This window comes from Limanda limanda, chromosome 4 (assembly GCF_963576545.1).
Source record: "Limanda limanda chromosome 4, fLimLim1.1, whole genome shotgun sequence".
Classification (NCBI taxonomy): domain Eukaryota; kingdom Metazoa; phylum Chordata; class Actinopteri; order Pleuronectiformes; family Pleuronectidae; genus Limanda; species Limanda limanda.
The window spans coordinates 24743299-24756262 of record NC_083639.1 but is presented as its reverse complement, the minus strand read 5'-3'; the positions used below and the strand labels follow the sequence as shown (position 1 = coordinate 24756262).

At 38.0% G+C, this 12964-nt stretch overlaps 1 protein-coding gene across 1 annotated transcript in view; it reads right to left on the bottom strand.

Annotated features, from left to right (window-relative positions):
* Nucleotides 1–795: 795 nt before the first annotated feature.
* Nucleotides 796–12964, bottom strand: part of nfasca (neurofascin homolog (chicken) a) — a 52417-nt gene continuing 40248 nt past the window's right edge. The window contains exons 28-32 of the mRNA XM_061069902.1: nucleotides 12811–12960; nucleotides 11511–11639; nucleotides 10588–10623; nucleotides 9646–9715; nucleotides 796–2060 (exon numbers count right to left, since the gene is read on the bottom strand). Of these exons, the coding sequence (XP_060925885.1) occupies nucleotides 1832–2060; nucleotides 9646–9715; nucleotides 10588–10623; nucleotides 11511–11639; nucleotides 12811–12960 (614 nt within the window). The 3' untranslated portion in view covers nucleotides 796–1831. The remainder of the gene's footprint in view (nucleotides 2061–9645; nucleotides 9716–10587; nucleotides 10624–11510; nucleotides 11640–12810; nucleotides 12961–12964) is intronic.

The following is a 12964-nucleotide window of genomic DNA, read 5'->3' as shown; positions in this document are numbered from 1 at the left end:
GTAGATCATTGAATGGCGGTCCATAAGTCTGCAAAGACAATGACTAGATGACTTATATGGTAGTAGGACAAGTGAGGTACCGAGCATGCCAACTACTTCTAAACATATTCTGTTAATTTAACAGTTTTCTCTTTTTTGTCTTTCTCTGCAAAAACTAAAATCTCAGCTTCTTTCATTTCAAAGTGGGTTGTAAATTTAATTGATATATCTTCATGCTGTAAATACTGTAGTTTTAAACGTATCCTACATGACCCCACTGCTGTATTCATTTTGTCTATGCATAACAAATTGGTCAAATTTATAAACATAAATTCTGGAAATGGAAAAGGTGCTGACCATTCTGTACATTCTTAACACAAAAACCTTTAGAGGCAGTGTGATTGACACAATGTCATGAATTGAAAATGGAGGTCTGGAGGAAAATATCAGAAAGAACTCAAATAAGTTGGGGCATACAGTTGGCCTACAAGTTAGGTTAAATCCTTTTCAATTTGTGTACTCATGTCACACAGGAGAGAATGTATATCAGCCCCCAACCTGGAAACATAAGGATTTAGGAAATTTGGTGTTTTGATATGTTTTAACCAACCACAATTAGTCATTGCAATGAGCAATGCAATCCAACAATGTTGGATTCTAAAATGTACTTATTATACTTACATATTCTTATGGTTAACAAATGAGAAACTGACAAAAAAGCAACAGAATATTGTAATACAGAATAACCGAATATTACTGGTAATAGTTGGAGCTTTACAGTCACCATTTAAACTATCCCATTTGACATGAATGCAACATTAGCCTGCATGCTGACTAGGAAATTCACTGAGTTGTTATCCAGTTGCCTTTCTACAGTGCTCCAAAATATTATTTAAATGGTTCATTGAAAACACACTATAGCAAAGTTTGCTGTTTGTGGTGAAATGGCTTTTGTTATGGTAGCCATTTTGATCGATTGAATTAAAGGTAAAAAAAAAGTCTACCACATGATACAAGGCAAAGTTAATACAAAGCATGGGAGTTTGGACTGTATATGGTAAAAATGAACTTAAATTTACTGTTTACTGACCAGATTAAAACCATTAAGGTATTGTGGAAGTGACAGTGCATAGTTTTGCGGGGCACTAAAATGTGTGCCAGAACTGTATACAGCATTCATTAAGATTTAATGACTCATCTACCAGCTGTGGAAAAACTAAAATCTTTCATTGCTTAAATATCAATATGATAAACATATCTGCCAGCATCCTGTTGAGTTTGATGGTTCGAAGCTGATATGTTGAAACACGGGGCAAGTGTGCGTGTGTGGGTTTGTGTGTAACCACTGTGTGAACTTTACTGGGATGCTACACTTAAGTATGAGGGGCGCATCAGGAAGGAGAGCAGTGACACTGAACATTTTCAGAGCAGGAACAAACAAAGGAAATATCTCTAAATAATACTTGGAGATGCCTCCAAATACTGGAAGCTGCCCAGAAGGCACACTTCAAGTCTGTGTGGGTAAAGGGCAGGCAGAGCACAGAGTAAAACAAGCACTGTCCACTTTGTCCAAACATCACCTCAGACGGGCCATATTTTAGAGCTGGAAACATAAAGTAAAGGCTTGTGGTCTAGTTGCACTCCCGTATTCCTTGTTGTTATCATCAGAGGAAAGTCTACACAGTCTCCAGACAGGCCCTGCTGCCTTTCGTCTGTGTTATTAGTGTTTCATATAGTAATATGTTGTTGTGTGTGTCTGTGTGTTTGTATGGGGTGTATGGTGCTGTCGTAAAACCATAAAAGCACTGGGTGGATGTTTGGGGAGCTTAGTCCCCTATGTGCTGCCGGAAGGTTATGCCAGGGAGTAGATGGCATTGACAGGTGAAGTGGCCTCTGAGCTCTCGTTGCCCTCCGTCTCATCCTTGTCCTTCTTCACTGTGTACTGGCCAATAAAAGAGCCATCCTCGTTGAACTGACCATCGCCACCTTCACCATAGTCCACGAGGCTGTCGTCGCTTTCCTTCACATTGCCATCCAGCGAAGTCTGGCTGCCCTGCAGAGGCTTGTTGTCCTCATCGCTGCTGCAAAGGGAAATGAGGAGAAGAGAGTTTGAGGTTAAAATGTGAGCAGGGTGTTTTTACAGTGGCAGCAGGAGTTTGCGACCTTGCCATTGGCATAGGTTTAAAGGGGAAATTAAAGGTTACGGAAGTTGAAGATAAAGAAATTAGATCAAACTTAGTTATCAAATTAGGTTTAAAGGGGAAATGAAAGTTACGGAAGTTGAAGATAAAGAAATTAGATCAAACTTAGTTATCAAATTGTATGGGTAAAATTTGTTTTGGGCAGGGTGTGCTGATCTGGGCTATTGTTCTATTTAAGTATTATGCTCGGTTAAGGGGAGATTCTTACATGTCTTACATGTCATGCTTGAATGGAATCACGTCATGACCAAAATGGACAAAGAAATAATTTATATTCTATCAATTTACATATGCAATGTGAGTACTCAAAATACTCAAAGAAAATCTAAGTCAATCCTTTGAAAACGTAGCTGCACTCGCATTGTGTACCAAAGCTGCTTGTAGATATACAGCAAAAGTCTAAACAGTATTCAATTCGGGGTTTTAAAACAAACCTGACTCCTAAAAACATTTGTACAGCTTGCATTAATATGTTTGAAGGAAACATATTGCCACCTGAAAGTACGTTGTTTTGAAAACATCCGTGAATGTACCTTCAAACCATTCACTGTAAATACAAAATGATTGCACTCAAAAAATCTGCAAAACAATCACTGTCAGCATAAAGTGCTTCATTTGTTTTCTGACTCGACATGAACTTTAGACTCCAATGTCCAAAAATTTATGTCAGCAGAATCAATCGATGTAGGAATTACATTCCTTCCAAAACCCGATTGGCAAAGCAATTAAGTTAACCAGTATTCTTTGGTAATGAAGAGATAAATACTGTCCTCAAAAATTCAAACAAGACATTTGCATACACATGCTAAATGCTGGCCATATTCTTTCATGAAATATAAGCCTGAAAAGTCCACTGCAATTCCTGGAGTTGCGGTTGATTTCAGTTCAGAGTATGGCTGCATGTCCATTCACTCTGATTTCAGGGAGAACATCATGCACAGGAAGAAAGAGCTCTAGACTAGCAGATGCTTTTTTTGGTCTCATATTAAGCCAGCAGCATGACAGTGGCAAATGCATTAGAAGAAGGCAGAACTGAGATATTTCTCTTCTCTGCTTGCGGTGGAGTATTATATTTCAAAAGGATCAAACATCATGTATTCAGATGCTCCAGGAGGACAGTATCTGTACTGTTGCTTCAGAGAATCATCATGCTCCATGCTAAAATACAAAGGGAATCGCACACATCATTAAATACAGTTTAGGATCTAGATATGTAATCATCAAGAATACAAATGGACCAAGGAAGATGCAGCATGATCAAGGTCCAACACAATTTTTTGATCCAGTAAATTCAGCACAATTGGAATCCAGAATACATTTTATCAAAGCACAGAAACGCTAGAGTATAGCAAGAAGCAGTGAAACATTCAAAGCTTTAAAAACAAATGCTAGCATGTGATTATGTGAGGCTCTGAAACAAAGTTAGAAGCTAACATAAAGTGGATAAATGCTTGAGAAGTTTTGTCATTCAGTTAGTATGAGGCCAGTGATGGTTCCTGTGTTGTATTTTGAACTAAATAATGATTTTGAAGGGCTGATTCTTAGCTGTTTAGATTCATTGTAGCCCTTTTTTCAAGACTATCAATTGTAGATGACACCACGTAACAGCCACACAGGCAGTTAATGATGAAACCTGGGTAGGGATTAATGATGTCACAAAACGTTATTATCTTAGATATGGACGCACTGTTGACATCATTCAGAGCCAGAGTCGGTGCAGTGGGTGCTGAGCTTAGGTAGTTAGGCCCCACCATACACCCTCCAAGGAATCATAAGATAGCTTCAGTTGTCAATCATGACCTCTCAACAAATTTTTTATAGCATCGAAAAAATTGAAACCAAACCCATAAGAAACATGAACACTTGGACAACATTGTTACTACAAGAATAACCTATAACGATAGTAAGCATCTTTGGATAAACATTTATATAACATGTATTTTATGTTTATGTCCCATCTCTTGGAGGAGACATGCTTTATGAAAGATATTGCCGCCAGCTACCAACAGCAACACAGTAGCTGTCAGATAGAAGGATATTCTTTAAGAGTGCCAGAAGTAAGTCAGAGGGGCATTTCTCCACACACCACAACCTATGAGATGCTTCAAGATTGTAGTTTCCGGTAAACTATCTCACATAGCAAAGCAGATTAACATGTGTCAAGAAGTGAATGATGAGTTCACTTGTATTGAGAAATAGTTTTTTTTCATTGGATTACACATGCTTAGTTCTTAGAAGTTCTCTTGATAGAGAATATTCTCTCGGATTTTTAAACAGTCAAGAATGGCTCTAACAAATGAAAATGCACTGCAAAGAAGCAATAGAGAGTGAGATTCGGAGGACAAAGGTGGTGATACTTCTTCTTTTCATACCTTTCAAGAGACCTTTTCACCAATGAGGAAATGAAATCCAAAAGAGACAAAGAACACAGAAATGAAGGTGAGGTGCGGAGAACAGAAACAAACAGCAAACAAGACATGCTAAATAAACAGATACTAAAAACGATGTTGCTGCATTGAGATGAAGAATAACACTGACATATACAAGTCTTTGCTAAGGTTGGAAGCGAATACATTTCATTAGATAATTACATAAAACAAAGTACTGGTTTGACCTTGAAACAGTTATGACAATCAATTATAACAGTAAGGTGACGCATTTTTAGGATGTGTTGACCATAGAACCATGGCCAATTTTGATGGCGCAGGAAACACAAGCATGTTAAGCAGTCAGACAGTCAGACAGATGATAACAACCCAGCATCCTATTATGACTACACACCGGAAGATTGCCACACAACTGGGCGGCTGTGGCTCAGAAGGTCGACTAATCAGAAGGTTGGTGGTTTGATCCCCTCCAGTTCTGATGCTGAAGTGTCTTTTGGTCACTCTAAATTGCTCCTGATTTTGTGTGTGAATGATGTTGGAAAGAAAAGTGACTTCTGGGAGTGAATGAATGTGACTAGTAGTGTAATACACTTTGGGCCTGATCTACTAAAGGTTTGCCTGGTAAAAACGTGTGCAATCTTGATCTCACCGCAAAAAAAACCATGCAAGCTGATCTACTAACGGTGCGCACTGAGGAATGTGATTTACAAAGCCTGAAAAAAATGGTGGTGGTTGTGACTGCGTCTATATTTAGTACGTTTAAAATGTAGGTGCTAATCACCACAGTGTTGCACACAAATAGCTGCAGTTATAGTGGTGAGGAGGAGATGACAGGAAGAAGACGGCGAGAACAGGTTTTTTCTGCTCATGGCAGAAAGTGAAATGCACCTGCTGCTCAATATTGTTCAGGCATCTCTTCCAACATCCCCCCACCTGTTTTATTTGCCAAGGTTTTATCATAAGCTATTTTTTCTTTTTCTTTTGCTTATGTCCTGCCATCTTCTCTTAATTTCATCATTTGTTACCCATAGCATTAACTTTCTCACGAATTCTCTCCTATATTTTGTTTCTTGAGTTATATTAATATTTCTTTGTTGTAGCTCAACAACATGTTTGTTTGCCTTTTCCACTAACACCTCCAATATCATGGTATCAAATTTTGTTTAGCGATTGCAGTCACTCTGCTATCAGTAATGCTCTTGCACTTGTTATCATTTACGCAATTATTTATAGTAGATCACCCGCAAAATGCCCAGAAACAGAACGTGCAATCTGCACATGCAATTTAGCACTCTTTATTTGGGATCTTAGTAGATCAGGCCCTTTGAGTGACCAGTGAGACTAGAAAAGTGCAATACAAAAGCATTTCATTTAACTAATGATTAAAATTGCAAATATTAACATTGTAATCTAGCATGAGGCTTCGGGCTGAAGACACATTTCCAGCTGCTAAACCACTTAATTTGGAGGTCAAACTTCATTGCAGAGGACTAACTACAGCTAGTATGGCAAGTGGAAGTTGGAGCAGGCTGTAACTGTAATGGATAGTTATGAGGGTATTAACTAGGGTATTAACTGTTTCATATGAATTTGTTCACATGTGGTTTCCTCTTCCTTTGTGTACAAGTATTTACTGACTGATCAGACTGTCGCCATATTCTCAGAACTCAGCCATTAACTTGTTTGTACAATGCTAGATACTATAAATCCCCATGAAGTTTTTAAAGAGTAATTCTGTTTTTAGAATAGAGTTATTGTGTTTAACTCTTGTCCTGTACAACTAAACTAAACAAAGGATCCTGCTGAAAAATGAATGTTGTGTAAAACTTGTGTTTCTACTTTGAAGTATTGTAACAAGATGCATGAATTTCAAGTGAGAACATTTTGGTTGTATCTCCAGCCTTCATGCACCCGGTGGTAGATGCTTTTAAAATGTCCAGCGACAAAGGAAAAACAACGAAATTAGCCTTGAGAGCGGTGAAGTCATGTTAGCTGTAACAGAAAGGTGCAAGCTCCCACACTGTTAACTCATGCTGCTATCTGGAAACAATGTCTTCTTGCTGGAACAACTGATCCATGAAGAGCCTATAATCGGGATTGATGCTTTTATATGTACAAGATGAAGTTTGGCAACTCTGTACACCTCTCTGGCTAACAACATCCAATACATTGAGATACATTATTATCAATGGATGAGTGCAATAACCAATGAACATATTCAAATAATAAACTCAAATTAACATTCAGGTTCAATTAATGGAAGGTTCCAGTTGATTCAATTAAAAGTAATATATTGCATCATTCTAAAGAAAAATTGCAATATATGATGTAATATATTGCATCATTCTAAAGAAAAAATGTATGTACTTTCCTATTCTGCGCTTTGAGTGGTCATCAAGATAAACCAAAATCTCTATGTAAATACTTACAATTTACCCTAATGTATCTGATATACAGATTTTACTTCCCAAAAGTCACTCCGGGTCCATGACCTTTGGCTTTGTCCCATGATTGTCCCTTTTTGGTAGGACATCTTTAAGTGGTATTCTAACAATTATGATCTGATGCACTGTTTGGCTGCTCAGTAGCTTATCTTGCACTGCAACATACTGTACAGCAGACCTTATGTTTGGTATGTTAGTTGAAAAGAGGATACTACTCAGTGAATGAACAAGTGTTCTTTGTTTCTCCAGATGCTTTATGGTTAATGAACAATTTGAGAGCTCCTGGGGCTCAAGTGTTAGGCAACCTATCTACCCTGTATTACTCCCTTTTGTGTGATATCAATTCTGGCTATTCCTCACCATATGCTTTATTTTCATCAAATGATTGACTGATGGAGGCTGTAACTGCAGCTATCTCTGTCTTGTCTGGCTTTAATCTGCATTTGTATGTTTGCTCTTAACTGTATGTTTTTGTTGATGTTTGTTTTGTCTGTGTGATACATTTTTTATTTAATAATAATGGATTTCACCGTATTTAGCTCCAAACAACATTAAACAATGTAGAGTGACATTTTTAAAAGTCACTTGTATCAGATTTACTGCAATATTTGTGAACTTCATCATTTATTTATTTTCCTGTAAAAAATAGAATGTTGATTTTAAATCCAAATCCAAATGATCACCAGACTATACTTTACTGTGTGTATGTATGTATCTCTTGGATGTAATGTGATCACCATGGTCTGAAGTTCAGGTTGTTTACACTGGGATAGTTTTGTTACTGGTGTTTATAAGATTTCCAGTTTGAAGTTGTTATGGAACTGAAGCCTACAACTCAGCTGCTTCCATCTCTCTGTTAATCGGACCTCACAATCAGGACGTCTAATACTTACTATGATGTCACTTATAAAATCGTTAAAATGATACTTTACAAGCTAAAGCGGGACTGATTTTGCTGACATCATCTAAGCCAAACAAAAAGCCAATAATGCTGATTGTCCCTGTTTGAGCAGACCCAAAGAAGTTACACTTTATCCACAGCCCCTCTCCCCAGCTCAGGCGAAACATCGACTCCACCCGACATGCACAGGCTGCGAAAAATGCCGTGCCGAAACTTGAGTACCTGTTTTCGTTTTCGTTCCTGTCAGGGACAGATGACCCATTTCAGCGTGGGGGGGAGAGACGGACGAAATGTGAGGAAAAAGTGGACACAGCAAGATAGAAGACGTGCAGAGAAAGAAAGAGGACAGAGGACAGATGACAGAGAAGCTTCACATGATACATGCATGTCATTTCTTTATGCACACACACAAAAACACAGAGACGCAGAGCTGGAGTGGAGTGGGATTGATGCATTAGCACCAGGGAGGGGAATCAGAGTAAAGCAATGACCTTGAGTGTAAAAGAGGGGTTGAGTGTTAATATTAGATCCATTATTGATTAACAAACAGTGCAGGATCTCAGATATAGGGGATGCATGAATCACAAAAGCACACATTAAGCACAAAACACACACAGCATTACAATAATTTTAGCAAAGAGGTTATTTATGTGTGTACTTTTCATTTATGTAAAAAAGAGTGTAGATTGTGTGGATACTGTTAAGGCCCAGATTCTTGTGACTGTATGTGCACTCATATATGGGCTATCACAGGTTACTGTTGGTTTAGAAGGTTTAGAAAGCAGGTTAATCTAAACATTTTTTAGTCAAAGTTCAATGGGACCTGGAAGGAGATAAAGGCACATCATTCACCAACACATTCTACAGCATATACAGTACATCCTAACACCTAACAGAAATATGGCATACTGTGTATGCTCAATTGTTATCATTGCACAACATAGCATGTGTCATTTTCATATGTGGCCGTGTTTAAAAAATGGTGCCCAGAAAAAGGTGGTGCAAGGATGGTAAACTGAACATGGAATAGTAGGATCTCATTGTACATCAGCTGCTTGACCGGGAAAGTTTTCATCCATGTGAACTCTTATGCAATTACAGTATATTGTACATGACAACAACTCTCTTATGTTGCCCACAACTTTCAGTTTAGCCAATCACAAGATTAGCTTGTTATCACTAACAAATCTTTCTGTCTGTTGTCAGTCCACTCCATTTAAGGGGTCAGCTGATCGCGGCTCATTAACGCTACCTGCTTCCTAAGTCAAACTCATCCTGGGAAGCTGCATTAAGACCTACAAATTAAGTCATGGTTACAACCTTAAATGAAGGATGTGTAAACAACAACACGTGTGACTTTTGAATGTATTAGTCCATGAACTGGTTTATGAAATGTATCTATAGAGCCTTAGCTGCACGACTGATGGTAAGAGTCCTGTTCTCCATGAATTAGTTGTAAGCATTAGACTAATTGGCTGAACTCCATCATAATTAATGCACATCTCATCTGATCTGAATTTCCACCATCCAACCATCTTGCATCACTTGCTGTTGACAATTTCTGGACCTGGCACTTATAATTAAGGAGTGGACACAATCCTCATCAATTTACCCCAAATTCTTGTGACCTATACATATTTTCAAATGAACATCCAATTATTTGAAAGGTCAGTATACAAATACAGATGATGTACTTAGGGAAGGCAGTAAACAGTCTGTATAATTATACTTACTGGTAATCGAAGGATCCATCCTGGTCTTTATGGTCCACTGAGTCTAAGGGCAGATCTTTTTTGTCACGCACTGAAATTATAAGAACAAATGAGACATTATTATCCTTTTGCTGATATGAACAAAATATCGACATGTTGAGGAGTTTCTGGAGTTAGTTTGAAAATATTACTAAGTTCCATACATTTGTCTTTGGCCTTCATTTATGAAAGTGTTAAAGGAGACATATTATGCCCATTTTACCACAGTTGATATGGTTCATTGTCATCTTAATGAAATGTCTGAAACATATTTTGGTCAAAATACCACAAAATCATTTAAAACAGCACCCTTTTTACCCTGTTGTGTGTTCTGGTCGTAATCCCATTCGACGCCATACAGCGTATCGTTTCTGACATAGAGGAACCACAACAAATTGCAGGAGTTGTTTTTTTCCAGAGTTTTTGCACCGGTAGACATGCCAGATACCCAAATTAACGTGTAGAAGCACTACAAAAGTGGAATTTTCATAATATGTCCCCTTTAAGGTTCACTATGTGCCAGCTGCATTCCTATTCCCTACTATCATATCATACTAATGTGTGTATAAAGCAAACAGATGTGGACAGTGCACTACTTTGGTAAATTGTGTACAAGTAATTAATGTACATTATATATCATTCCTATTAGTTCAGTAGCTTTTAGTTTTTGAATTTGAAAACATCCATAAAACAGACAATAAATCTATGCTTTGTTTGCTGTTTAATCTTAGTATAAAACTGGAACACAATGCAGGTTAAGGGACTTTTGAGCTTGTTTTAGTTCAGTTGTTGGGTTGGATTTGTAAACTGCATAAATACTTCACTCAGTACTGAAAATGTGTTAACTCCAGTGTGTACATTTGTTGCTTTACTTAGTTCATCACTGGGTGTTAGTTCTTATAAGCATCACATGTCAGCACCTACCGAGATATTTTGCGAAACCAGTCACACAGCAGCCACCTAAATATTATAGAAACTGTAAAACATTAACACGATTCTCATTTATTTTGTTTGAATACACTTAATTATCACATAGTGTAGATCAGGATCAAAAGCAGGAAACTTCAGTTAAACCATGGTAATGCACCAATCAATACATTTTTACTTGTATTGCCCATATTCACAAATCACAATATTCCTCACAGGGCTTAGAAAGGTGTGACATTCTCTGAACCCTCACAACCTTACCCCTACACTTTTAGAATGTACACACTGTTTTATAAATAAGGCCCCAGGTCACTTGCCATCCTCCTCGACACAGGTCCAAAGTCCAAGTACAATGATGAAACCGGTGTCACTGATTTTTTTTGTTTTATATTAGCCTCGACTTCACTCCATACAGAGGGTTTTAAAAATGGGAGGACTGAGGAGAGGACTGCTTCCTGTGTTTACTGGCTGCTATAGCTGCCTATGTGCTGCTATATCACTGGTTCGAAACAGTCATGTAATTATTATTTCCACCCATACACATTTTGTATGTGAACTGACAATACAACTGCATCTACAATTGTGTTCACGATGTGTCACTAACAACTCCCTCAGTTGATTTTGCATGCATTAACACCTGCACTTTCCTGTGGTCAATCACCCAAAATGCATTTTGATGCCAGGTGTGAATAGGGTAAAAGTGTTAAATATGCACCAATTACAGTATTTCAATATGTAATTTGACATAACGGAAGAACACTTTATTTCACAAATCAAAATAAACCAAATAAGCTACAACTTAAAAACTCAGGAGACTATGCTGACAACCCTTGAGTTTATTTTTTATACGCTATGTTAAAATGAAAAGATAAAATGAATAATCCTATTACTGGTATCAAAGCCCCAGTGTCAGGTCTCACCTGGATATTTGCCACCACGACTCCTTTTGATGAAGCAGACGATGAGGAGAATCAATATGATGAGGGCAATGGCACACATCAAGCCGATGAACCAACCCTGAGTGGCGATGTCTACTTGGTCTATATAAGCTGGAGACATACATAGAGCACATACACAGGGTGGGGCAGAGGGAGAGGGAAGAGTTGAAACACAGTGAGTCATTCTCAGAGCCATAATGAGTCAGAGCAAACAAACCAGACAATCGATTCACATTGCAAAGCATTCAACTCAGAACCAGCATTTCCTCAGCTCATATCCAAGATTCAGTTGTACACAGAATCTCATCCATAAAAATAAGGCACTTATCTTCTCAGAGAAGTGTGGGAGACACAGTTTTGGTGTGAAAGATGATTGTTACTCTCAAGACAAGGTTTCAGTCCAACATAAATAATGCAAATACTTTGAATGGATTAGAATAAAATAAAGGCAAAGGTATTTGCAGCAGCATTTGTAACAATGTACAAATTCTTGTCAACACTGTCGTTACAATCATAAGTCTCATATGGCAGATCAGACCAAGCAGTTGTGGTGATGGCCATGGGGTAACCTTCAGCTCCAGTAGAACTGAGGATTGTTGTTAACCTATCATATCAAGCAGTAGGTGGCTGATGGGAAAAGCTATTTTTACATGTTAACAGCTTGTAACTAGCCTGACAAGTATTAAACAAAGTAACAAAGCAAAACACAGTTTTTTCAGGGGAACCAACTGGAACCCAAAGACACCACAGCACATTAGCTAGACTAAGATCTATAATTTCTTATAAAATGTAAGGGATGTAATGACAGGACACATATTATGTTTCCCTCCATGTGTATTTTGTATATATGATCTAGTTAATGATGACATTTGGATTATAATGTTAAATTGATATTACACGGACAGTACATGAGCTGTAGTGTGTGCTGTCTCAAGATGAAGATCTTGATGCATTAAATATACTTTTTCTACCTATTATGTACAAACAAATATAAGAACTTACAGTAGGCGTGTATTTTCTTGACATGTTAACAACATTCTTATAGATAAAGCTCATAAACACAAACAAGTTGAAGTTGGTGGGGCCCACATACAGAAGAGTGAAATGCCTTCTCGTAATTGACTGGAGGTTACTTTTGGAAGAACATGCATGTTGTAAAATAGCAAAACCTTAAGAAGTCACCAAGCTTTTACTCAGTTGACATTTTACTACTGACAGACTTGCTCCCAGAGTAGCCCACCTGGCAGGAACACTGGTTCCACCTAGCCTGGTGTGGTCTCACCTGCTTGGGTCTTAAAGGTGAAATAATTGCTGCTGATGCTGTTGAATTCATGGGAGTAAACCCTCAGACGGTACGTGGCACCTGCGATCAGATCCGCCACTCTAATGGGGGGCTGTTGATTCACTCGTACTGTTTTCTCCGTCTTGTTGCCTTG